Here is a 26,332-nt window from a genome sequence, read left to right on the forward strand (position 1 = left end):
GTACAACACCGTTCAGAAGGCCATGTACTGGCACACATGCAATGCTTTTGCTGGTGTCAGGCATTCCGCATTAGGGAATATCATATTCAATAACACCACTGAATATAGAAGCAATGAATAGAGCTGAAAAGCATCCACAATAGGCTTGATACCCCCCCAAAGAAAAAGTGGGTATCGTTCACTGTTTTCTTGATCTAATACATTTCCGCTAGTGTTTCACACAGAGCCTGTAAGTGAAGGGGGTTTCCGCATGGTGCAGTGTGCTGAAAGCACTTCCTGACACTGCTACTACAGGCTTGATAGAACCTAGCCTGGTTGCCAGATCTGCATTTGGTTAAGAATTACAGTGAACAAGGCAGAGGATTTGGTTGATCTGGCAACCAGGCTAGATAGACCCAGCCTGGCCCATAAGAACAAGCAGAGGTCATTTAGACCCTGTGAACAGACGTATTTCCAAATCTGGGTTTTGTAAATAGTGATGATTTAGGGCTGGTGTTTTGCCTGTCCATGTGACCAGACAAAGGAAAAACTCTGGGTCCAAGTTATAGCTAATGTAGCTATAGCCCATACCTAGGGCCTTCTCATGTAGAAGGGTACAAATGTCTGTTGGTGTTAGTTTGGACATCTGTGTCTGTGGGTGTCACATTGTCTGTGATGTGACTGCATGCTTCTCATAATGTCTGTATTGTTGATTGGATCTTTTCCATTTATGGATATATAGCCATCGCTACGATCGGAGAGCAAGTTGAGAATAGCACGTGATAGATTAATTTTACTTTGCAAAGCCCAATGCCAAATGAACAGTTGGTGTAATTGCCTTCTCCCTCTATAGAATTGATTCTGTTTGTGTATAAGGGGTTTAATCTTGTTAAAGACAACTTGATAATGTCCCCCCCTTATGATGTACTATTATATGCAATCTGTGCTAATATATTCCTATATTCCTGTTTGTGGCTTATTTGTTCCTCATATCTACACACACATAGCTATATATATATATATATATGGTAATCATATTACTTCAAACTGCTCAGGAGTAGACTTATTGCAAGTGCACGGGAAGGAAAAGTACTGATATTGCTTTCATATTATATACTTGCAAAACTAACAATGAAATAATATGTACTTATTAGAAAACAATGAAATATGTACTTATTAGAAAACAATGAAATTCATAATACATATGAAAATATTTATTATGGGTGTTTTCAAATTCTAATTTACATTGCTTATTACATTCAGTGAAATGATCAGTTTCAACATCTTCAGTAGCAAATTCAGTACAGCCAATTATTTTCATATTTGTCTCATGTTTGTCTCAGGTTTTTAATTGCTATTAAGTGATTGTTTGCTTACAATTATTTTATCCATCTCTCTATCCATCTTTTCTTTTTAAATGGCCAGGAAGAAGATGGTACATTTCGTACCATAAGATGGAGACAAAATGGAGTCGTATGCCTTCCATTCATCAATAAAGTGCTGTTATGACTAACTGGTTTCTTTGACACTTTCCACAGCAATCTTGTGCATTTATGTACAGTGGTTTGACTGAAAAAACTAAATGTGTAGCTAAATATATTTCCAAATATACTGTTCCTCATGGTACACTGTAAATTTCACTCACAACTTTACAGGAAAATGTATCAGCAAGACTATCACATGGTCTCCTTCCATTGTTAAGTGTAGACATAATGACGTGAACATAAACTACCAAGACTAAGATGATCCGTTACCATTCAATATCTGAAGACAATCGAGTTGAGAACAATCGGTGGCATACAGTACATGCTCTCCTCCAGCAATGCAGTTACATTTCTATAAAACCTTACAGCCAATAGAGTACCACAGTATGAGTCATAATACCCATAAAACCTAGCGGTCAAATCCCATGGGGGATTTTTTAGAAACACTTAAAATAAGGGTTGTGTTCTGTGTGGGCTTACCCTGGCGTGACGTTTTGATAACCATGTAATCAGGAAACACAGCCCTTAAGTGTTTTTAAAATAGGAAAAATGAATAGTGGAAAAACAATTGGAACCATTTACCTGTTTGACCACTAGGTTTTATGAGTATTATGACACCTCCAGTGTGGGGCTCTATACCCCTTAACCTCAACTCTGGACTTAAGCCAGTTCAACTGCATTTTTTCATTCTTTCCCTCTAATCAGGGACTGATTTAAACCTGGAACACCAGGTGTGTGCAATTCATTATCAGGTAGAACAGAAAATCAGCAGGCTCCGGCCCTCGTAGGGTAAGAGTTGAGTACCCCTGCTCTATACTGTTTGAAATAACATTTCTGTCCACAGTTAAGATGCTCAGACTTGTTTCTAGAACATTCAGGTTTGTTGTAAACACAGTAGAAGCGCAGATACACATAAAATGGGTGTCAAGCAACAAGACGATTACCCAACAGCTTAACACACACAAAGGGAATGTAAGGACTTGTATATCACAAGCATTGGCATTATATTAATAACTATGGACCTCCGAAGCTTTAGATGAACATTGACAATCCTCCCGTTATACAGTTGATGCCAATAGTTGGCTTAAGAACCAAGACTTTTAGGAGACGTTCCAGGTCATATTGCTTGCAGTCACGCTGCACAGATGATTAGGAGTGCTGATCTAGGATCACTTTTCCCTTATAGATCACAATGAATAAGATTATGTGGACAGGGGGGGGGGGGGGGGGGGGCTGGTAACCTGGTGGAACCAATCTGATTGCTGTGTCAACCATTCTGTTCTACTGTAAGTGATTTGAAATAGAATGGCGAACGCAGAGATCAAACTGGTTCCACAAACCGAGGGACCTGCAGAAGTGCTTAGCGGCAAGTGCGCAGTGTGATTGCATAACAGACAACCTGGAATGCCACCTATAACTTTATATTATGGCTGTAACAAACCTTCTGATATCTCAACTTTGACCTCACTAAAATGACAAAACAGCATTATTCCTGAATGACATTCCTGAAAGGTGACGGAGATTCAGAAAAAAAATAATCATTAAAACATTGTGGTAACAAACATTACGACAGTCGACACACCATAGAAATAGAATGGCTAGATGCTAATCTATTTCTATGTGACAGACATAGGGTGTCACCTAGCAGTTTGTCTAGTGATACGCAGCATGAAGACAAAGTGTTTGAAATAAACAATCTTTCCATAGTAGACAACAAACAAAATAGATACGGACAGAGTAATATCATAACTATACTTCTGAACACTTTGAGCAGTCGGTTTTGAGGGACGGTACAATTCTAACTACGTCCTACGGAGTAATTCCTACAGTGCAACAACGAAGTGCCCACACAAAGAGAGGTCTAATCAAGAAAAGGACAAAATATTGCAAAAAAAATAAAATAAAAAGTAGAAGTGCATCAGACTGAGTGGATTATTGTGGTAGACATTTTGTCTCCAAAAATGACAAGGTCGAAATGATAAAACCTGTGAATAAATCCTTTAGAAGCATTGAATATTTCACTAGGAATGGTTAACTAGGAGACCTAAGAAAACTAATTTTAAGAAATATAGTCAAGTAACATTTTCTTAAGACTTAGTAACCACTAGTGTCTGTCCAATACAGCACATTGGGGATTTGGCCAACATGGCAATAACAGTGCATCATCATGAAATAAGAATAAACAAAACAAACGTCCAGTGATTGACTTACTAATATAAATATATATTCTATCATAGGAGTCGGAGTGTCGAGGTCAATGCTTCCTCTTGAGTCAGGGACACACGGGGTCCATGTTGGGAAACACTGCCAAACTATTCAAACTATAGAACTGTTATAACTATAAAACAAGGGATCAGTGCAAATATACAGCCCATCATCCACTGAAACATCTCCTTCCTTCCTTCCCTCCTTTACCCCGAGGCGGGAATATGCCTGAGCTCTGGCTTATATCATCATCTGGGGAGTGTGCAAGCATGGCATTATGTCATCAGCATTTACTACAACGAACAAAGGAGGGGTATGGATGAAACATTGAGGTGGTGGAACTTGGGGGCTCAGGCACGAGCAGAGGCGGGACCTGCTGGCTTGGGAGAGTCATGGGGGGCGGAGCTCTCAGCCTCGGAGGTGCTGGATTCGTCGTCGTCGTCCGTCTGCTCGGCGCTGTGGTACAGCATGAAGGCCTGGGTCTTGTGGGTGATGGTGATGGTGCACGGGCCCTGGGCCCACGGCTCCCCGTCTACCTGCATGGGCATCCGGGACGTCTTCAGCACCAGCTACAGAGAGATAGGAAGGGAGAGGTGGTAAGAGAGATGGGCGGAGAAAAGCGAAGGAGGAAAGAGAAGGTTCATTTTTTTTTTTAAACTGGAAGAGCTGAACAGTGATGAGCACAGTAAAAACATATTTTAAGTACATTGACATTTACTGAACATGAACTAACCTAACTTTTAAAAGACAAAACTAGCAAATGACCCAGATACTTATAAAAGATAGCCATTCAAACTGGTACCGTATCTATTCAGCTAAGGTCAAAATGACAGAACCAGGAAGGAAACACAGAAAACACAAATGTGTCAGGTACACCACTGCTGTCCTCTCACACTGTGGAGATAAACAGCAGGTGGTGGTGATGGTGCTGTAACCTCACCCGGACTGTGTGGGCCTGGCCCAGCCGCACCGGGTTGGCCATCTTGACTTGGATCTGAGCACAGTGGAAGGAGCCAAACACACCCACCACCTCGAGCAGCCCGTCATCCAGCCTGGGGTAGAGGACAGGAGGGGGAAAAAAAAACACTTAGAAAACGACACCGTCGAAAAGCATTATAGAGCATTCATATAGGCTTCATAAGGCCTAGATACATGCTTCACAAATCACATGACATTAACTTATGAATGATTTCTGAAGCATCTCTAAAAGGTCTTAATATAGAGTATACAGTGGGGCAAAAAAGTATTTAGTCAGCCATCAATTGTGCAAGTTCTCCCACTTAAAAAGATTAGGCCTGTAATTTTCATCCTAGGTACACTTCAACTATGACAACTATGACTATGACAAAAATGAGAGAAAAAAAATCCAGAAAATCACATTGTAGGATTTTTAATGAATTTATTTGCAAATTATGGTGGAAAATAGGTATTTGGTCAATAACAAAAGTTTCTCAATACTTTGTTATATACCCTTTGTTGGCAATGACAGAGGTCAAACGTTTTATGTAAGTCTTCACAAGGTTTTCACACACTGTTGCTGGTATTTTGGCCCATTCCTCCATTCAGATCTCCTCTAGAGCAGTGATGTTTTGGGGCTTTCAACTTTCAACTCCCTCCAAAGATTTTCTATGGGGTTGAGATCTGGAGACTGGCTACGCCACTCCAGGACCTTGAAATGCTTCTTACAAAGCCACTCCTTCGTTGCCCGGGCAGTGTGTTTGGGATCATTGTCATGCTGAAAGACCCAGCCACGTTTCATCTTCAATGCCCTTGCTGATGGAAGGAGGTTTTCACTCAAAATCTCACGATACATGGCCCCATTCATTCTTTCCTTTACACTGATCAGTCGTCCTGGTCCCTTTGCAGAAAAACAGCCCCAAAGCATGATGTTTCCATGCTTCACAGTAGGTATGGTGTTCTTTGGATGCAACTCAGCATTCTTTGTCCTCCAAACACAACGAGTTGAGTTTTTACCAAAAAGTTATATTTTGGTTTCATCTGACCATATGACATTCTCCCAATCTTCTTCTGGATCATCCAAATGCTCTCTAGCAAACTTCAGACGGGCCTGGACATGTACTGGCTTAAGCAGGGGGACACGTCTGGCACTGCAGGATTTGAGTCCCTGGCGGCGTAGTGTGTTACTGATGGTAGGCTTTGTTACTTTGGTCTCAGCTCTCTGCAGGTCATTCACTAGGTCCCCCCGTGTGGTTCTGGGATTTTTGCTCACTGTTCTTGTGATCATTTTGACCCCATGGGGTGAGATCTTGTGTTGAGCCCCAGATCGAGGGAGATTATCAGTGGTCTTGTATGTCTTCCATTTCCTAATAATTGCTCGCACAGTTGATTTCTTCAAACCAAGCTGCTTACCTATTGCAGATTCAGTCTTCCCAGCCTGGTGCAGGTCTACAATTTTGTTTCTGGTGTCCTTTGACAGCTCTTTGGTCTTGGCCATAGTGGAGTTTGGAGTGTGACTGTTTGAGGTTGTGGACAGGTGTCTTTTATACTGATAACAAGTTCAAACAGGAGCCATTAATACAGGTAATGAGTGGAGGACAGAGGAGCCTCTTAAAGAAGAAGTTACAGGTCTGTGAGAGCCAGAAATCTTGCAGGTTTGTAGGTGACCAAATACTTATTTTCCACCATAATTTGCAAATAAATTCATTACAAATCCTACAATGTGATTTTCTGGATTTTGTTTTCTCATTTTGTCTGTCATAGTTGAAGTGTACCTATGATGAAAATTACAGGCCTCTCATCTTTTTAAGTGGGAGAACTTGCACAATTGGTGGCTGACTAAATACTTTTTTGCCCCACTGTATGAATGCTTCACAAAAAAGGACAATGTGATCTTGAGTTATGCTTTCAGTGATAATACACAAACAACTTAATGGACATTGTCTGTCTGATGGTAGGGCTTTCGAAGCCTTGATTGTCTCCATTTCTGTATTGTCTAAAGTCCTGTGTGAGCCAGTGGTGCTCACCGCGTAGGGGGGTAGGGCTCGTCCCCCATGCCCTCCCACAGACGACAGCCTCCGCCCCAGTAGCCGATGTTACACACGATGATGCCCTCCAGACTGGGCAGGGCCACTCTCTCTCCATCCAACTCCAACTGTGGGAGCGCACACACAATATTACTAAATGATATGAGTATCCGCTAGTTCAAGGAGGCATCCAAAGATTATACAGCGCACAAAGAATGCTCGAGTTCATTTGAAGTTTGTGACATTTGCCAAGGCAACGGAACATTCTATTAAATTCTTCCGAGGCATAGAGGTGAAAGACTGCACAATAGACATGAGAGTCGTTCCATGAGGCCACTGTGTGTGTCTGCCTGTGTGTTGTTTGTGTGTGTCTTTGTGCACACCTTACCTCAATCCTCTTATCCAGGTCTTTGCATTCTTGAACTAAACAATCTTTGGTGCCATACATGAAATATACAGCCTAGAAGGAAAGGCAACAGTTTGACCGTTAAAAAAGGGGAAAGTAATATGGACAAAGGACACGCGTTATCAAAAGCAGGTCATGTTTGAACTAATTCAAATATTGATTACATTTTCACCCAAATAACCACTCCTAGACTATTCTGAATCGGCCATTTATAGAACAACTAACCACATAATTAATATCCAGTAAGTAAAAGCAGTTCCAAATGCATTTGACTAAGAGAGAAAAGTAGCATTAAAGAACTCTTTCCAAATTGATGTGTCGACCATTACACTCAAGCAACCACCCTGGAAATGTCCTCTCACACTGTATGTAAATTCAACCACGTGAAGACATTTGCATACGTTTGTGAATATTTTCAGATGCGTCTTCGGGCCCACTGACCTTGTTGATGATGCGGCTGGAGAAGAAGGAGGGGGTCTTCTCACGGTGGGTGTGGAAGTTGAGCGCCATCAGGGCATCCGGGCCCACTGAGAAATAGTTATTCATGGACAGGACCTGATGAGAATAGCACACACACGAGTTAGGAGGTCCTTTAGTGAGCAAATCAAGAGTATAAACAGTGAATAAATCAATCACGTAGGCTATTCCAGTAAGCAGGATCATTAAGTTAACCAGCTAACGTTGATAAACAACCATTTAACTTGTTTTTCTGGTTCATTAAAAACGCTGAATATGTATATTGGTTGTTGTTTGTCAAGTCAATTATAAATCCTTCATAAAAATAAGTTACTTCAAGCCATTTTGGACAGTTAGCTGGCTTACTCATTGATACAGCATTCTGGAACAGCCCCATGATTGCAATGGATCACTTGGTTGCAGCATGGTTCTGGCAGAGGCAACACCAGAGTTACAGGTGTGACTCCTGTACGGACCACACACTGAATACAGTACGTGTTGCTGAATTATATCAAAATGCAGGGCAAATGGACAAGATCAAAAGAGGCTAGCTAGAGGAGGGTGAAATGCAACTCACCTTTGGCTTACGAAAGTAGAGCCCCTTTGAGGCTACCTGAACTTTCCACCTGTTAGGACATGTGGAGATATAAATGTCATACTGGATCATTTACAACCATGCTACAACACAAATGGAACTAGGGATATTGAGCTTTGCAGCATAAGCACAGAAGGCTACGTTACATGAGCTTTGTAGCATTGGCACATGAGGCATATGACTTGAGCTTCGTACCATTAGCACAGCAGGCTACATGACTTGAGCTTTGTAGCATTAGCACAGCAGGCTACATGACTTGAGCTTCGTAGCATTAGCACAGCAGTCTGCATTGCTTCCTCTGGCTCTCCACTGACCTGTCCATCTTGACCACCTCTGCTTCGAGGACGTTCCGGAGCACCTGCTCCACAGGGATCTCCCCGGCGTAGCCCGACCCCCAGCCCAGGGAGTTGGACAGATCGTTCCCTGTACCCAGGGGCAGGATCATCACCCTGGGGATGAACTGATCTTGGCCCTGGAGACCAATACACACATGTGAAACAGACATCATGGTGCTGCTAACATATCTTCCTCCGCTGTCCCTGTTCCCATACCGGGATCAAACCAGTGATCCTATTTCGCCTCTATGGCCTATTTATTGCCTTACCTCCCTACATTTGCACACACTGTACATAGATTTTTCTATTGTGTTATTGACTGTAGGTTTGTTTATGTGTAACTCTGTGTTGTTTTTGTCACACTGCTTGGCTTTATCTTGGCCAGGCTTCAGTTGTAAATGAAAACGTGTTCTCAACTGGCCTACCTGGTTAAATAAAGATAAATAAAAATGTTTTAAAAATCCTCTGCTCACAAACACACGTGACCGCCCTCCTTCACAACGTACCAACCGTTTGAGCTATCAAAAATGATCTAATGTGATAGCTCCATCGGAAACATCTCAAGCTAGCTGAAAATGTTCAAACAGGCACGCCATCTACAGACGTCTTATTCAATAATAACCAAACAACAACAGTAGGTACAGCAATGTTAGTTGCAACAGCAGTTACGACAGCCTGGCATAGAGCTGCACGACTCTCACCTGCTCCTGCCACTGTCATGTTACACACACACAGCTTTACCTTGAGCTTCATGGTGTCGATGGCATCCAGCACCCAGCCCACGGTTCCGTCCCCCCCACACACCAGCACCCTAACACTGCCTGGAGGCAGCAGGGTGCACAGCTGCAGAGCCTTGGAGGGAGGCAGCTCGGACAGGTCAAACACCTGAGAGAGGAGGGGAGGAGAAAGGAAAGGAGAGAGGAAAGGAGAGGAGATGAGTAGAGGAGAGAGGAAAGGAGAGGATAGCAGACAGAAAATGTATGATATGGGAGGAAACAAAGTGGAAAAGGTGGACGGGAGGGGAGGGAGATGTATATGTATCCCACCATCACCGCGCCACCTCCACAATCACTTTAACTCGAAAGATTGCCTACTGTGCACCAGTTCAATTGGACCTAGACATCTTAATAATTCCATAATATGCTCCTACAGGATGCTACACAGAGGACTGACTGACCTGGACAGGGTTGAGGATGGTGCGGAACTCTCCAAGCAGAGCCTCCCCCATGTTGTTCCCACTGCGAGTGTTGGCCAGGACCAGCACCGGAGTCCAGCTGCTTCCACAGGCAGATGCCAGCTAGACACACAGTTAAATTTGTTTAATTTAACCTTTATTTAACTAGGCAAGTCAGTTAAGAACAAATTCTTATTTACAATGACGGCCTACAGGGGAACAGTGGGTTAACTGCCTTGTTCAGGGGCAGAACGACAGATTTTTTTTTTACCTTGTTAGCTCAGGGATTCAATCCAGCAACCTTTCAGTTAAAATTGAAAAGTAAACGAAACCTGTTTCAAACCACAGCCCAGTCTTCTAACCTGACTCAAGAGGGACTGGTAGTTGCTAGTAATGCAACCAAACAATCGGTCCCGATCCACCATTTGGGCCACCATAACCCCAGACACTGACCCCTCCCTGGGTGTGACCTCTGACCTTGCTGTACTCATCGGGATGCCTGCGGCGGAGCTTGTTGACGTGGTGGAGGTAGTGAGGGGGGATGATGAGGCTGCGGAACTCGCCCAGCTCACAGCGCTCCCCGTCCGACAGGCTGGCCTTGCAGTCATCGTGCACCATTGTCTGACACCACACACACCTGCCAAGGGACAAACACACACCCATCAGTGGATCAAGCACAATTTTTGTGGCGCTCACTGTAATGTCAAGGCAAAAGGTGGACAGAGAGCTGGTTAAGAATTGTACACATGAAAGGAAAAGGACATGATATTAATTCCTGTCAATTTGTAAATAAAGCAATTTCAGCTTCCCCATGATTGAAACATTACAAATAACACCCTGCATCTTTCGTGCCAAAACCAGACAAATGTTAACGCCTTCGCATCCTGCTGGGCTTCACTTTGATTAATGTGGCAGACATTAATTCACACACAAACGACAGCCTAGAAGCAAAATAATATTACCTAAAGTCACACAGCTTCGGTTGGTTCCCACATTGCTCCTTGCAGACCACACAGACACTGCAGAGAGGGACGTTTCCCCGGACCCAGCGGTGCTCTAGTGTCCCATCCGCTTGGGACGGAGCCATAATCTCTTTGCAAACAAGGCTCCGGTCGGCCCGACGCAGGCATGTCTCGTCGGCGCACACTCCGCAGCAGTCGCAGAATGCCCCTTGTAGAATGTGTTGTTGGCATACACAGCAGTAGGTGGGCTTGTTGAACAGGTCGGTGCAGTGCCAGCCGTGCTTGCTCTTGCGGAAGAAGTCTTTCATGTGTATTTTCCGTTTGGAGCGTTGGACACTGCACCACAATGTAATGATCACGGGCACTACGACAGCGAGAGATGTCCAAAACAGGAGTGTCCACTCTTCCCGTGACGATTGGTCACGGTTTCCCTCGTCCCCCTCCATTGACATCCGAGGAAGAGTGGTTGGTATTAACGTGAATAAACTAATCAAATCATAGAATATCACGAGAATTCATTTAAACATTGTGCGCAAGGCGCGCGCATCATGGTGTCCATGCAATAGCTACGAGAAAATGACAACCTTCTCGTGTAGCGAAATAACGCACAAAACAAGGCTCGAGCGAGATTGTAAACAATGACTGCCGTGATTTTTTTTGTGTGCAAAAGACTTAGCTAGACGACGACCACCAACATTTGAATGATTAGCTTACTGTTATTGTTATCAGAAGCTATGCTAGATATAGTTACTGGGCACCTGATGTGCTCCTCACCTCTCCAGCAATGACTACATTAAAAGCTAGTAATCAATCGTCTGTAAAAAATAAACGTTTTTAAAAACATCGAAACGCATGCACAAGCATTTATAATATTAAAGGTTGCATTGAAGTGACCGCTTCATTACTATATCAATAACACGACTAAACAATAGATTCGTCGATAAAACATATGTCCAATCGCAAACAGTTGCCTTCCCACCTAATGGCAGTATTCAAGCGCGTCAAAACCGTGTTGTATCATGGGTACATTTTGACTGACTGATCTGCAAATAATAATGAGCAGTGATTTACATAGAGAGAGATATAGGACTCATCTTTGTATCTGTGCAATTATAGCGTCAGTAACAACATGGGTAGCGCCATTGAGGCTATCTCCATTTTGAAGTAATCCATTTTCTTCTTCCCGATTGGCTGATCCCTCCCGATGACCCGGTTGGACAAAACTCCAAAAGGGTCACTAGGAGGGATAAGCCAATTAAGTCCCACCCACTTGACTACATTAAAATAGTGGAATCCCTCAATGGCGCTGCACATGCTAATAGCTCTTTGGCCACTAGAGGCCTCTATCATTCTCTATGGTTATTTATGATGCAATGTGATTTGTAAATCAGTCAGTTTCGAGATGTCTTTAAAGCGGGCTGCAATGTCGAACGCGCCGATTATTAATAGTGTCGGTCGTTTTAATTGGCCAATATACGTAACCATGGCGTACGTTTTTACGTGGTGCTCAGCTGACTCTGGCAACTGAATAACATATCAAAAACAGTTTGTTGAGGGGAAAGATTTAGAGCTGTTTTTTTATTTATTTTTTATTTTGAGCTTTTCGTTCAGTATATTAAAAAATAATTACTAACATTTGCCTTAAAGGCATCAAGACACATCTACATAACATATTTATATTATAAACGCAGACAGAGCTTCACATTTACTGATAGGCCTAATAAGGCCTATAGGATGTCATTTCTTAAATCTTATATTTAGGAAAAGCAGACACGTTATTTGTGCATTTATAGAAATAAGTTGAACAATAACTTTATTACATTACATTTGGCTGGAATGAATGTTAAAAACTAGGTAAACTATCAAAAAATCTTGCAATCCAAACAGCGATAAGGCCAAAACACTATTTTCACGGCACTTCGATACTGCAGCAGGTTTGGATAATTTACGAAGGAAGTTATGATACTGAGGTTAAGGTATGGATAGGGTTATGGTTAGCGAAAATGCTATCCTAACCTGCTACGGAAATCACTTTGTATTGAAGTTCCGTAAAAAAGGCACATGGCCTAGTTTCCGGGAAACCAAGGACAAAACAGAAAACAGCCTTTAAAAATCCCTGCCTTGCGGAAAAACACATCCATTAATCCTTGACAAATTATCTCTGTATAAAATGAGTTTTGCGCGCCATCTAGTGGATAGAATCAGCATTGCAAATTTGAAATCCTCACGCTAAAACTGCAACTGGATACAGATGTAATTCATGCTAGAAGAATAATCTATTTGAGTACGGTATCAAAGTTCAAACTGATGAAAAACAAGTACATTGCATGCTATAATCACCACCAAATAAATTTACAAATAAATAAATGTCTCATGCCAGAACAGCAGGCACAGTGACACTCAACAAATGTTTTCACAGTTATGTGACCCAGTTTTGTAATATTTGGATTGGGGAGGTGATCGGTGACGTAGAGGAGAATTTACCCCCTCATCTCCTACGGACTGGGGTCTCAGTGCAGAAGTAGCCGGGCAGGTGAGCTGAGACCAAGATGAAGAAGTTTGTGGCATTTTCCCTCTGTCTGGTCCTCTTGACCATCTACACAGCAGGTAGGCTCATTTTGAAGAGGTCAATTGCCTTTAGAAAAATGTATTAATTAACCTTTTGGTGGCTCTGTGAGTCTTTTAGACTTTAGTCTCTAATAAAAGTTTATTTTTGAATTTTTTTTCTCAATTTTAATGGAACAGAAATGTTGTTTTAAGAAAATATGAACATGAAGTTGTTATGTAGCAATTAATGCTGTAATTGATATGCTCAAATAATTACATGCATAAGAAAAGTAATTACTGCATAATTAAACTTACAAAATAAAAATGCAATTCAATCATGCACAGAAAAGCAAATATTGTGTTGTGTCATTGTAACTAGTAAATATTAAACTAAATACATTTCTGTTGTATGAAGATATTGCATGAAAATATGAAAATAAGCTAAACACATAATTGTTCATGTAAAACCGAACAAATATGACATCATTGTTTTAACTGCAGGCACATAGCTCATTTAAATATTGCATTGTATTACAATATCATGTACTTCCATTTTGCAGCTCTTATCAATGCAGTTTCAAAATCATTGCAAAAAGCCTACATGAGCCCTGGGTGGTGCTTTGCCACGTCGCTGTGTGTGCCTGGCGCTGTTGACAGAGCCAGCCAGGTTCATTTTCATACCCCCTCGCAGGTTGGCCTTTGGGGGTCACGTGCTCCACGGGCTGGCCTGGCTCTCTGGAGAGTGGGGGAAATGAATGGGTACTTTGTTGCTCCACCAAAAAACAGCCTCCTAATGATATTCTGCTGCTGCTGGGGGACAGACAGAGACAGACCTCTATGAGACTAGGGGCTGCATCTCAAATGGCACCCTATTCTCTATATAGTGCACTACTTTTGACCAGGGCCCAGTGCACTATATAGGGAATAGGGTGCCATTTGGGATGTAGAACAGGGGCTGTTGATCTGCATCCTCAGCCTGGTACATTAGAGAGTACACGGCTCGACATGTACTATCCAAACAAACAGCAGCTTCTCCCCTATATCCTGCACACGCTGGGTGTGTGATGAGGGGGTTGTTGTTGACTGTGTCGAAATCTAATGCAAGTTTTTCTTCCCGTTTTAATGGCTGCAACTGAAATGGCAAGTCTGGAAATGTGGGTTAATGTTGTGTTTTGAGTTATAAAAGTCAAGAGCAACCAGATAGATACAGGAGGAAAGAGTGGGTGACAAATAATGACTGATTTCAGGAAAATGACAAGAACATTGTTTTTGGTATATTGTGCACAAAGTACCCTATGTCACTGATGGTTGCAATATTTTCGTTTGAGATAGATGGAGCCAAATGAAGGTTGACATTCATTGTCATGAATCTTGCCCTGGAGGCAGAACTGAGCAATTTTCTGCTAGATGGGCCAGCTGCTAAGTCAAAATTGGCTTTGAAGTTAGGGTTAGTGGTGTGGTTAAGGTTATGGTTAAGGTTACGGTTATGCCTACATACAGTGCCTTTGGAAAGTATTCAGACCCCTTGACTTTTTCCACATCCAGAGATGTTTGATCGGGATCAAGTCTGGGCTCTGGCTGGGCCACTCAAGGACATTCAGAGACTTGTCCCGAAGCCACTCATGCATTGTCTTGGCTGTGTGCTTATGGTTGTTGTCCTGTTGGAAGGTGAAGCTTCGCCCCAGTATGAGGAACTGAGCACTCTGGAGCAAGTTTTCATCAAGGATCTCTCTGTACTTTTCTCTGTTCATCTATGCCTCGTTCCTGACTATTCTCCCAGTCCCTGCCGCTGAAAAACATCTCCACAGCATGATGATGCCACCACCATGCTTCACCGTAGGGATCGTGCAAGGTTTCTTCCAGAGGTGACGCTTGGCATTCAGGCAAAAGAGTTCAATCTTGGTTTCATCAGACCAGAGAATCTTGTTTCTCATGGTCTGAGAATCTTTAGGTGCCTTTTGGCAAACTCCAAGCGGGCTGTCTTGTGCCTTTTACTAAGGAGTACATTTTTTGGTACCCTTCCCCAGATCTGTGCCTCGACACAATCCTGTCTCGGAGCTCTAGGGACAATTCCTTCGACCTCATGGCTTGGTTTTTGCTCTGACAACTGTGAGACATTATATTAGACAAACATTTCTAAAAAGGTGTTTTTGCTTTGTCATTACGTGGTATGGTGTGTAGATTGCTGTGGACATAAACATTTGATCAGCTTTAGAAGAAGGCTGTAACGTAACAGAATGTGGAAAAAGTCAAGGGGTCTGAAAACTTTCTGAATGCACTGCATCAGTACATACACACAATATCTAGGTCTAAGAAATAGTACAGTGCAAATTACAATACAATATATATAAAATGACTGTGTCGATTCACAGTTCCCTTTGTGTCCTTTTATCTGTTTTTTGAAACTAGTTTATTGCTAGCTTGCCTTGGGCGGCAGAGAGTTCCACGTAGCCATGGCTCTCTTTAATACTGTGTGTTTCCCAGCCTCTGTTCTAGACCTGGGGACTGTGAAGAGACCTCTGGTTGCATGACTTGTGTTGTACCAATGGGTGTTCGAACTGTGTGCCAACTGCTTGAACAGACAGCTCAGTACCTTCAACACATCAATATCTCGCACAAAGACCAATAGTGATGCAGTCGATCTCTCCTCGACTTTGAGCCAGGAGAGACTGACATGCATGATACTGACACTTTCCCTCCGTGTACATCGAAGTGCAATACGTGCTGCTTTGTACTTCTTTGCCCCACATGACCACATAGCTGGGCAGTAGTCCAGGTGAAACTACACATGACCACATAGCTGGGCAGTAGTCCATGTGAAACTACACATGACCACACAGCTGGGCAGTAGTCCAGGTGAAACTACACATGACCACACAGCTGGGCAGTAGTCCAGGTGAAACTACACATGACCACACAGCTGGGCAGTAGTCCAGGTGAAACTACACATGACCACACAGCTGGGCAGTAGTCCAGGTGAAACTACACATGACCACATAGCTGGGCAGTAGTCCAGGTGAAACTACACATGACCACATAGCTGGGCAGTAGTCCATGTGAAACTACACATGACCACACAGCTGGGCAGTAGTCCAGGTGAAACTACACATGACCACACAGCTGGGCAGTAGTCCAGGTGAAACTACACATGACCACACAGCTGGGCAGTAGTCCAGGTGAAACTACACATGACCACACAGCTGGGCAGTAGTCCAGGTGAAACTACACATGACCACATAGCTGGGCAGTAGTCCAGGTGAAACTACACATGACCACATAGCTGGGCAGTAGTCCATGTGAAACTACACATGACCACACAGCTGGGCAGTAGTCCAGGTGAAACTACACATGACCACACAGCTGGGCAGTAGTCCAGGTGAAACTACACATGACCACACAGCTGGGCAGTAGTCCAGGTGAAACTACACATGACCACACAGCTGGGCAGTAGTCCAGGTGAAACTACACATGACCACACAGCTGGGCAGTAGTCCAGGTGAAACTACACATGACCCCACAGCTGGGCAGTAGTCCAGGTGAAACTACACATGACCACACAGCTGGGCAGTAGTCCAGGTGAAACTACACATGACCCCACAGCTGGGCAGTAGTCCAGGTGCGACAAAACTATGACTTTGTAAGACTTTGTGGCTCTGCCAGCTAGTGACCACTTTGCAGAGCTGCCTCCAGGGCAAAACGTATCACAATAAATGCCAACCTGCGTAGGCAAACAGTGATGTTGCACAGTCAGCTCTTTGAAAATGAAGGGATATGGATGTCTTGAAATGCTTTCTCTCTCTATCGCCAGATGCAAACCCAATCATCAAGGAGAGCTATGCCAAGCAACTTCTGCGGACCAAGAGGCAGAAGCCTGGCCACCCCGATGAGCCAATGAGGGTAAAGTTCAAAGTGGAAAGGGCACAATTAGAAACCTGCAGCGGTGTGCTCATCCTTCTAAGAATCCATTAAAAACAATTTACTTAACGGTTACCCTGTAATTTCTTCTGTTTTGATATGATAATGAGAGCTGCTTATGGCTTGATAAATGAACGGCATTCTCTCTCTCTCTCTCTCTCTCTCTCTCTCTCTCTCTCTCTCTCTCTCTCTCTCTCTCTCTCTCTCTCTCTCTCTCTCTCTCTCTCTATCTCTCTATCTCTCTATCTATCTATCTATCTATCTATCTATCTATCCCCCTGTACAGGAGCACTTGCTCCACATGCAGGTTCTGGATCAGAGGGCCCATGAGACCAACCTGGAACACTGGCTGAACCCCCACTGCTACCCTCGCTGTGACAGGAACTACGGACACCCTGTCTAACCCCCAGTGACCTCGCCTTGACTCCTCACAGCCCAGGTCCCGTCTGTCCTCAGAACCATAAAACATGCTTGCTTGGGTCCCCGGAGTCATGTTCAGTAGGGAACAGAGTAGCAAAATGCTGTGTAACAAAAAAAGTACTAGAAAGTACATAATATCACTACATTTCGGACAATATTCTGTTTCCTGCCTATTGAACACAATGTACAGTACCCATAATTAGCCTATAGGATGAAGTTGCCTTCTGACGCTGATCAGTTTTGTATTTCTCTCCTGATTGGTTATAGTTAGAATTGGGGTAGGGTAAACTGATTCCAGATACTTTTTTCACAAACTTTTTTTCTGTGTGGCGGAGGGCGCTGATGGCAAGAATGATGTCGACAACTGTGATGACGACAATGATGATGATGACTATGATAATGATATGAGGGGGAAGCTCAGAGTGTAACTCTATCACATGCATTTCATGATGAAGCCTCAACAGGGAACATTAGTGGCCATCAATAGAGATGTCCACAGCTTATTCCAGCAACATTAGCGTATAGGAAACGTATTAAATGATGTTAACATCAGAGAGGATACATAATCAGTTTATATGTTGATACAGTTATGAGAAATTATACACTGTATTATGTAAAACAATGTTTAAAAAACAAGAATTGAATAAATAATCTAATCAAAAACATTTAAATGCTGGAATCTTGGTGTGTTCTTCTGCGGGTTTTGAAGTAGGACTTCAGTTGGACTTTAGAGAAAATAAAAACTAAGAAAGAGGAACTGTGAACTGGTCATGTGGGTTGACCCCGCTGCTGATTCGGGGTTACTATCGTAGTTTACTGATGTTTGGGCAATTTTAGACAGTGCCCTTCCCTCGAGTTCACTGTGCGACTCTGCACTGTGCTGTTACTTTCTCGCGCAGGAAGCTCTACAGAAGAACGGCATGCTATTGACCACAATGAATAACAACTTATGAAAGGAAAGAGGGGAATTATTTGACACAAAGTATTCAACGCTTTATTGCAGCTAAACTGAATGGCCGGGAGCACTAGGCTAAATCCTACGCAGTTCTGGACGTGTGAAGGGAGTAAATATATCCAGACAATAACAAATCCAGTTATTCTCCGAAGTGAATGTCGTACAAATTATTTTTAACATTGCGTAATATATCAATAAGCTGATAATATATATGGCCGTATACGACTGAACCGGCACACGTTTTACACGCAATTTAAGAAATGTGCTATTGATGTTTGTGCTGATTGATTGCCAAAAATATCGAACAATTATTAATGCATTTGGTCAAATTTGTTGGGAACTTTTATTTTATTGTATTATATCCACATGATTCAATGACAACATCTAACCCCCGACGTGTGTTTCATCTGGAGAAATTGCACTGTAGCCTATCAATAGTCAGATTGTTCAATTATTATCTTGCATGTGGCATGCGAGCATCATCGAATGATTCTGCAAAACGAATGCACCCATAGGCGTACAAATAGGCCACTAGAACCAACCAAGTAAAAAAAACAAGAGTAAGCACGCAATAATCATGCAAATTGATCATAACATTTAAGCCATCGCCTATACTGAAATGACCAGAGTCTTTTGTCAGGCAGATGCATTCCTGTCAGACATAAGTGTAATAGCAGGTTATAACACATTATATATTTCGTAGGCAATCTATTATAGTTCTGATGACATGTTTGGTAACACAGGCCTTCCTACCTTGTGACCCCGCATAACCATCGTGTCCATTCCGCAGATACCGATGGGCGCTGGATTGCATTGGTTTATGATTTGAGAAAATTTGAAGGCCAATATCATTTTGCAAAAGTACAATTCAATTCTTCCTGTAGGCCCAATGTCAACCACTTAAAATAATGGTGGGCTGCGATTTTTTTCTGTGAAGAGCTCTGAGGACAGCACAATTACATTTAAATAGAATTCAATAAAACAACTTTTATTAAAATGCTTTGTCAGCTGTCTCTGAGTCCCAACTACCCTATTCTTTTAGAAATCTTTGTCATTTTAATAGATATAAGACAGTGAAGTTAGTATAGTATTTTTAATGAACGCAGATAGGGCTATACATTTGAGTTGCGTCCTGATTTGTTTCGAAACTATCTGAATCATTACAAAATATATAAACCAAGGTCTAGGCCTTTGGGGACCTTTGCCAAAACACACTAATAATCTCAATGAAAAATAGGACCTATTTCTCTGCTATAACTGACACTACCATATTGCTAAGAAAATGTCATTACGCACCACGGCAAAGAATAGGTAAGCCCATTCCTGCAGTTGGCTTATAAATCTGAAATATGGTCAACGTTATTCTTTACACTATTTGAAATTAAGACAACGGAAACATGCAAACTAAAGCAACTTCTTAAATCAAAAAATTGTGCCAAAGGATTTCTGAAACCTGTAATTCCATAAAGCACATTTGCAATTATCATCAGTCCTTCTCACAGCCAATGCAAAACATGAATCTGAAAATCAGAAGGAAGAAATCATGACAACCAGAAACAGACACAATTTCAACAAGTTTACTGGAAAGCATCTCAAAAGCAAACTGTGACATCAGGTTGTGATCATCCTGTTACATTGAAAGCATTTCATGTATATGTCCAACACAGATGTCAACAGAAAGCCCTTGTGTAAAATATGTCAATATAAGTTATTCGACAAAGACAGCGTCATAAACACCAAGCAGCCTTCCCATTTTTATTAACAGCTTATAAAAAATCTGGAAACAAGATCGACATCTGCTCAACTACTGACCTATAGCATTGTAAAGGCTATATAAACTCTTATAGAGGACATGTACATCAACAAGACATAGATTTGATACACTTTTTATTAAACCTTCCAAAAAGTGCTTGATAAACGTTTGAAATGAATAGGGTAAGCTACACCTCAAACTGAAATGGCATGACCTGGAACAAATAGTTCACACTATAATTGGCCTAGGATTTCTCCATATACATTTTTCTCATTGGACATGTGAAATCAAATGACAAATGTGCCCACATTATACCTCTAACATTTAAAAGGTACTAGCTTGACATAAATATAGCCTGTCTGACAACGTATACTGTTAGTTCAAAAGTGGATCGTTGAAAACTACAAGCTGTTTGTAAACAAGTAAATGCTGTACACAAGGCATGCAACTCTTTCAAATAGCCTATGGGTGGTGATTAGCTTCAATGGAATTCCTTTCATTTTGGTCGTTACATTTAATAGACTTCCAACTATATTATATTTATACACATATGCACATACAATCCTGCAATTTGCTTTTATACATTACATAAAAAAATCTGACTGATAAATGACACTATAAAGTCTGGACTTTTCCAAATAATTTGATAGAAGATTGACAGAGAGACAGCTGAAGACAATTAAAATCAGAGCCAATCATCTTTTATCTTTGAAGAATCCTTGATCTGTGCTACTCTCCCGGATAGTCACTGTCAAAAAGTTTGTGGTCACATCAGTCACCAGAACCTTCTCCACGTTGTTCATGCAAGGCTTCCAAGACACTTCGTCTGTTTGGCCCAGGATCCGTGACACAGGGATTTTGGCGATGAGTGAAGGCTTCCCCCTCTGTGGAAGCTCTTCACTGGGTTGATGCCCATTCTTTTTGGATAGGTGCTTTAGGTGTGGAGGGGATAAGTAATTTGAGGGGCATTCTTTAGTCCTGCAGGCCTGGGAGTCAGAGCCTATTCTGTGTGAGTGCAACAAGCCCCTGTCTGGGCCGTAGTGCTGCTGTGTGCTCCCACTAGCCACGGGCCTCATCTGCTTGTGGGGATAACCACCCAGCTCCACCTGGTGCCTGTGGGCTAGTTTAATCCCCCTCATCTCAGACCCCCTTTCTTCACCATCAGACAGGCCCAGCTTGGCCAGTTTGAGTGGGCCGTATGTCGCCTGCTCCTCTGCCCTCCTCTTGTGGGGCTCTGTGGCGGCAGAAGTAGCATTGAAGGGATTGTCCTTAAATCGCAGCTTGGGTTTGGGCCCTCTCTTCTTGGGGACAATCACAAAGCCATCGGGGCCTGGGGGCCTCTGGAGGACTGGTTGACGGTGCTCTCGGACTGGTTCTGGGGGCCTGACCCGCACACTCTCGCCCCTGTTGACGGTGCTGGGTGGAAAGATGGTGGGGACCACGGCCCTCAGCCCCTCTCGGGCTCTGGGGGTGATGACAGGCTCTGGGGTCGGGTAGGTGACGCGTATCCCCCGGACCGCATCACTCCTGAACTCGTATGATTTAGCTTTAGCTTTAGCTTGAGCCTAAATGGGGAAGGAAACCAGAGAATAACCACTTCTGAATTGGGGAAAATCTTATCAACAACAAAGACGGAAAATTGAAAGTAGGCTATTGCCGATGGCAATATGGGCAATGTTTTTCCACTGCTCCAATTTCAGTGGGTATAATGTTCTCTTTCATAAGGGCAGATTTAAAATGCCAGTTGAGGATACTCTTTATTTGTCATTATAGATATATAATACGAGTATGCCAGCAGCTTTATAATGGCTTAATAAATAATGTGCACTTGCAATTAGCAAAACAATGTTATAACAAAGAGTATAATTGTAACAATACATGTATACAATTATAAATGAAGACCGTAGACAAAATCTTCACTTGGCATAATATCCCCTGAAGAATTTACAGGCTACATCAGTTTGTTAGCATTTTTACATTTTCACAGTAGTTACTTGTTATATATGTCTTTTCAGTTCAGTTTGAAAACATCTATTTACAGGCCTGGGAGAGAGCCTGCACCCTAAATAAGATGCTGGTATTAAGCAATTTTCATCGTCGGTAAAGCCTGGTGCATTCGTTTGATGACGTCTTCAGAGTTTAAGATTTCATTCAAAACCAATCTCATGCAAACGTTTGGTATTACCTATAACGATTGCTTTACTCATTAGTACACGTCAAAACGTAATAACTTTCAACCGTGCCGAATAATCGATGCACGCCTGAATAGATGAACCCTCCCTTTTATAAGCACATTTTATGTGCCACACCTGTAGGCCTACATTGAGTTCATTTCGAAATATAAACAATTAACCTGGCATGTTTATTGATCAATTTGGCTACCTGTCAATCCAAAACAATTTACCATGATTCGGTTCAATTAGGGCAAAACAAATTGAGGTCCATTAGCACCAGCTTAACTAACTAATTTCCCTAAATACACATTCACACCTCCACAAATACACATCCAGCACTAAATATGATTTTGCCTTAATACCAGTACACAAAAGGTGATTCTCATGGGAAAACGTGACATCCTTCGGGATCCTTCAAACTCGCACATTCACGTGTCAGTGAAAAAACAGCTATTTATTAATTAACCAGATGAAGACCCTGTGGATACATAGTGGGTGGAGACTGGTATGTTTACATGCCACATGCTAGAAATCGTGTCCAACCGTGCAGCCATAAATTCAGTAGATTTCATTGCGTGTTGGATGGATTATTTTCAACAATGCATGCATATCAACATAGCTACCTTTAGCAGGAATGTCTTCGGTTTCGGGCCTCTTTTTTTGGGCCCAAAGAGTTCCCTTTCGCGCTCCCTGAAACAGCAAGACACCCATTTTGAGTATCAAGAGAGCGAAGTGCAATAGGCGACTTGCGTGACGGATGCATTTTATTTTGCTGTGCTGCTAACATTGCATGCAATGAATGTACAACATGAACAGGCCCATATCCATTCAATTTACCTCTCTTCGAAAGCGACGAAGAGGCGGGAGTCCAAGATATTTTCCTCCGGTTCCCAAGTGCTAAATCTATGGAGAAAATACAATTGACAGGGGTTAGTTTTCCACCACATTGGGAAAGCAAGCATAGATACGGGCTAACGTTAGCTAGCTTGCTAACACTGCAAGCGTGCTGCGCTGACTTTGTCACTAGCATATGCCACCTAGCTAGCAAGCGAACGCTATAGCTAGCAGTCAGCAACATCCATGTAGAAGCAAGGTTCTCTAGCATTAAATTCAACGCAACTTACTTCGGTGACCAGCCCTTCCATTTCACAAGGTATTCCATTCGACCCTGCGTGTCATCAGAAATATAAAAAATAACGCTTCGTTAGGGAACAGCAGTGGCGCGTCAAAATAGATTATGCAAGTTAGGAAAATGTGTTTCACATACTCTCCTTATTCGGCGTTTGATGATAGATTCGGCTGCGAAAACCCGTTCCCCAACTGCAGACAGCTCCATGTTTACTTCAATCCAGCTACCGTTAACTAAAGCTTGGTGGTGAACGCTAGATATTTTTCTCCGCTGTCTCGCAGAGTGAATTCCAGACAGCCCATAATACTCCTGCACAGAAAAGACGTCATCAAAGAAATCATGCGTTGCCTAGGAACCGCAGTCGGTGGAACCATTTAGAGAAAGCCCATTGGGTTAGCCGTTGCTACGTGCCCGCGGTTGCTAGGTGAGTAGGAGGAGCGTCCACTTCTGAAAATTCTTGAGGGGAAAATGGTGGCTTTAGCGCGGTGGATCAATTACTCGGATTATTCGGTCTTTAAAAACATATGTCGCCAGATATTAAACGCAGAACATGTGCAGAATGAAAATAAATGAACAATGGGAGCAACGTTCCTCAAATGTAATACGCCAAAGAGGTGAAGGAAAGCAGATTGGATGTGTGCACATTTCAGTTATCAGCTGATCTGTCATACAATATTTCAGTATTAAAGTGCTCTTAATCAATAGCCTACAGTCATGTAGGCTAATTGTATGAGGAGACTAGGAGACAATATAGGCCTAAAGGAAATGTCCTATGTCTAAATAGAACATAGGCTATAGATCACGTTCATGTGCAATAGTTTATCCTATTTCTCTTGATCCCTACATCGTCATTTAAGCTCGTTTATTCCATGTGTAACTCTGTGTTGTTGTTTGTGTCGCACTGCTTTGCTTTCTCTTGGCCAGGTCGCAGTTGTAAATGAGAACTTGTTCTCAACTAGCTGACCTGGTTAAATAAAGGTGAAATAAATAAAAAATTGCGTTTTAGTTTTGTATTTATTTATCTTGAAATAAATGGTGTCAATTATAGTCTCCATTTAGTAGGCTATTCGTTTAAACCTAAGCTACAGTTTCCATACAGGTTTGACTTCATTCAACGAACACAGTCGAAGATGTCTAAATGTGGGGATCAGAGAACACATTGCACAGTTAGCCTAGTCATAAGTATTTACCTAATTTATAGCCTTTAAAGTGTTTGACTAGGCGATTGCCATCAAATTATTAGGTAGGATCTCAAATCAAATGAATTAACCTGAACATAAACTTTAGACTAATCGGAAAATAATGTGATTATAGCCTACCAAAAAGTTGAGCAAAACAGAAATTGGCCTATTGTTTAAGTTAGTGTTGGTCTATGTAGCCTAATTAATTGAGTAGGGCTAGGCTTCATATAGAAAAATACAAGTTTAGAATAGAGCTTGTAGGCCTATTCATGGGCCTGAATTAATCAACATATTTTCATATTTTCAACACTCAACAAGATATATATTTAGGTCTATAATTTCCACGAATCTGTCACTTAAAACTAACCGTAAAATATTGTAATTTGTGGTCTCTAATCATTCAGTCTCGGAAAATGTGGTCGCTGACTTGAAATAGGTGCTTTAAATAATTCGCTTACTTTCATTACGATCTGCTCAAATAATTAGACACGTGTAATAAATCACGCCATCCTGTTGTTTACACATGCAGCATAAATCAGTCAGCTAGGCCTAATGCGTTTATCCACGTTACAGCAACAACTGAAGGGGCATGTGGAAAATATAGGCCATTTGTAAAAGAAAGAGGTTTGTCAGACCAAAATAGATCAAATAATAATAATAATACTAATATCCTTGTATTTATCATTATTGTTAATTGGATAGGCCTACATATTTATTGTAATTGTTTATTTATTTAATTATTAATACTACTAATAATTATCATATCATTATTATTGTTATTATCTGTATTATCATTACTATGTCAATATTATTTCTCTAAAATCAAATGTATATGGCATTATAGCACAGATTCAAATGAACAGCATACCTGTCGGATCAGAAAAGGTCCATTTCAATCATGTCCCGCGTGTTGAACTATTGTCAAACTTTCCATTCGATTTTTTTTTTGTCAGAGCATGAATTTGTCTATACATGAATTTGCAATACATTCAACTAATGGTTAAACTCACAACACCAATTGATTGGCGGCAGGTAGCCTAGCGGTTAGAGGCGAGCAAGCAACCGAAGGGTTGCCAGTTAGAATCCCGGGTCTGGCGGGAAGTGAGCTAGCAACCGGAGGGTTGCTGGTAGGCCTATCAAATCCTAGATGCCATTACCTGCTGTTGTGTCCTTGAGCAAGTTACTTAAACCCCCCACAACAACAGCTCCCCGGGCGCCCAGTGTGGCAAGTGTGGCAGTCCCCTGCACCTCTCCACAAAACCTGAAGGCCTATATGAAGGGTTTGGGTTAAAAGCAGAAGTCACATGTCGGTTGAACCTTGTTTGCAATTGACCGATAAACTGATCTTCTTAACCTGACAGCTATTTGGCTGATCACACATCTACAAATCATTCGCAAATATATTTAATTAAGGACTAACAATAAGATAACCATATCCTCTTGAAACTTCATATTAATTCAGACCTCATCGCCAAGTTCCCTTAAAACAAACTCCAAAAGTGCAGATTGATTTCCCAAAACGTTTATACATTATGCCTACATTATGAACTAAATTACACGAACAAAAAGGCATTAATTTAACACAAACATCCTTCCATTTAGGAATATAGGCTTAAATGAATGATAATGTCCTAATTAGGTTGATCTATGCCTATTCATATAAATAAAGCTATATCAG

The 26,332-nt window shown here is 41.9% G+C and overlaps 3 protein-coding genes across 4 annotated transcripts; 1 reads left to right on the forward strand and 2 right to left on the reverse strand.

Moving 5' to 3' along the window:
* Positions 1-1,619: 1,619 nt before the first annotated feature.
* On the reverse strand, positions 1,620-11,749 carry LOC110493687 (diacylglycerol kinase epsilon). Its single transcript, XM_021568098.2, has 11 exons — positions 10,581-11,749; positions 10,096-10,255; positions 9,622-9,741; positions 9,186-9,329; positions 8,424-8,581; positions 8,092-8,140; positions 7,500-7,613; positions 7,041-7,112; positions 6,653-6,780; positions 4,609-4,720; positions 1,620-4,237 (listed from the first exon to the last, which is right to left on the reverse strand). The coding sequence occupies exons 1-11, from the start codon at positions 11,030-11,032 to the stop codon at positions 4,019-4,021; spliced, it is 1,728 nt and encodes a 575-aa protein (XP_021423773.2). The 5' UTR covers positions 11,033-11,749; the 3' UTR covers positions 1,620-4,018.
* A 1,191-nt stretch (positions 11,750-12,940) lies between these two features.
* On the forward strand, positions 12,941-18,133 carry LOC110493688 (uncharacterized protein C17orf67 homolog). Of its 2 annotated transcripts, XR_002469183.2 has the most exons (4): positions 12,941-13,187; positions 16,936-17,024; positions 17,329-17,696; positions 17,778-18,133. XR_002469183.2 is itself a non-coding variant. In XM_021568099.2 (3 exons), exons 1-3 carry the CDS (start codon positions 13,130-13,132, stop codon positions 17,443-17,445), a joined length of 264 nt encoding a protein of 87 aa, XP_021423774.1. In that variant the 5' UTR covers positions 12,941-13,129; the 3' UTR covers positions 17,446-18,133. The 2 variants fall into 2 exon arrangements, 1 of the variants encoding a protein (XP_021423774.1); XM_021568099.2 differs by having other exon boundaries at positions 17,329-18,133.
* A 1,847-nt stretch (positions 18,134-19,980) lies between these two features.
* On the reverse strand, positions 19,981-23,794 carry LOC110493689 (chromobox protein homolog 8). Its single transcript, XM_021568100.2, has 5 exons — positions 23,612-23,794; positions 23,469-23,512; positions 23,182-23,247; positions 22,968-23,034; positions 19,981-21,735 (listed from the first exon to the last, which is right to left on the reverse strand). The coding sequence occupies exons 1-5, from the start codon at positions 23,678-23,680 to the stop codon at positions 20,866-20,868; spliced, it is 1,116 nt and encodes a 371-aa protein (XP_021423775.2). The 5' UTR covers positions 23,681-23,794; the 3' UTR covers positions 19,981-20,865.
* Between the last annotated feature and the right edge of the window lie 2,538 nt (positions 23,795-26,332).

Source organism: Oncorhynchus mykiss, chromosome 17 (genome assembly GCF_013265735.2).
Source record: "Oncorhynchus mykiss isolate Arlee chromosome 17, USDA_OmykA_1.1, whole genome shotgun sequence".
Classification (NCBI taxonomy): domain Eukaryota; kingdom Metazoa; phylum Chordata; class Actinopteri; order Salmoniformes; family Salmonidae; genus Oncorhynchus; species Oncorhynchus mykiss.

Bases quoted from the DNA above. Each gene is read 5' to 3' on its own strand.
- LOC110493687 (XM_021568098.2), bottom strand. From the start codon at position 11,032: ATGTCAATGGAGGGGGACGAGGGAAACCGTGACCAATCGTCACGGGAA. The intron at 7,614-8,091 runs GTGAGTTGCATT...TATTCTCATCAG, and splicing joins TCTACTTTCGTAAGCCAAAG to GTCCTGTCCATGAATAACTA. The intron at 6,781-7,040 runs GTAAGGTGTGCA...GCGCTCCCACAG, and splicing joins ACCTGGATAAGAGGATTGAG to TTGGAGTTGGATGGAGAGAG.
- LOC110493688 (XM_021568099.2), top strand. From the start codon at position 13,130: ATGAAGAAGTTTGTGGCATTTTCCCTCTGTCTGGTCCTCTTGACCATC. The intron at 13,188-16,935 runs GTAGGCTCATTT...CTCTATCGCCAG, and splicing joins CTTGACCATCTACACAGCAG to ATGCAAACCCAATCATCAAG. The intron at 17,025-17,328 runs GTAAAGTTCAAA...CCCCCTGTACAG, and splicing joins ACCCCGATGAGCCAATGAGG to GAGCACTTGCTCCACATGCA.
- LOC110493689 (XM_021568100.2), bottom strand. From the start codon at position 23,680: ATGGAGCTGTCTGCAGTTGGGGAACGGGTTTTCGCAGCCGAATCTATC. The intron at 23,248-23,468 runs GTAAGTTGCGTT...TTTTCTCCATAG, and splicing joins TGGAAGGGCTGGTCACCGAA to ATTTAGCACTTGGGAACCGG. The intron at 23,035-23,181 runs GTAAATTGAATG...TTGCTGTTTCAG, and splicing joins TTCGTCGCTTTCGAAGAGAG to GGAGCGCGAAAGGGAACTCT.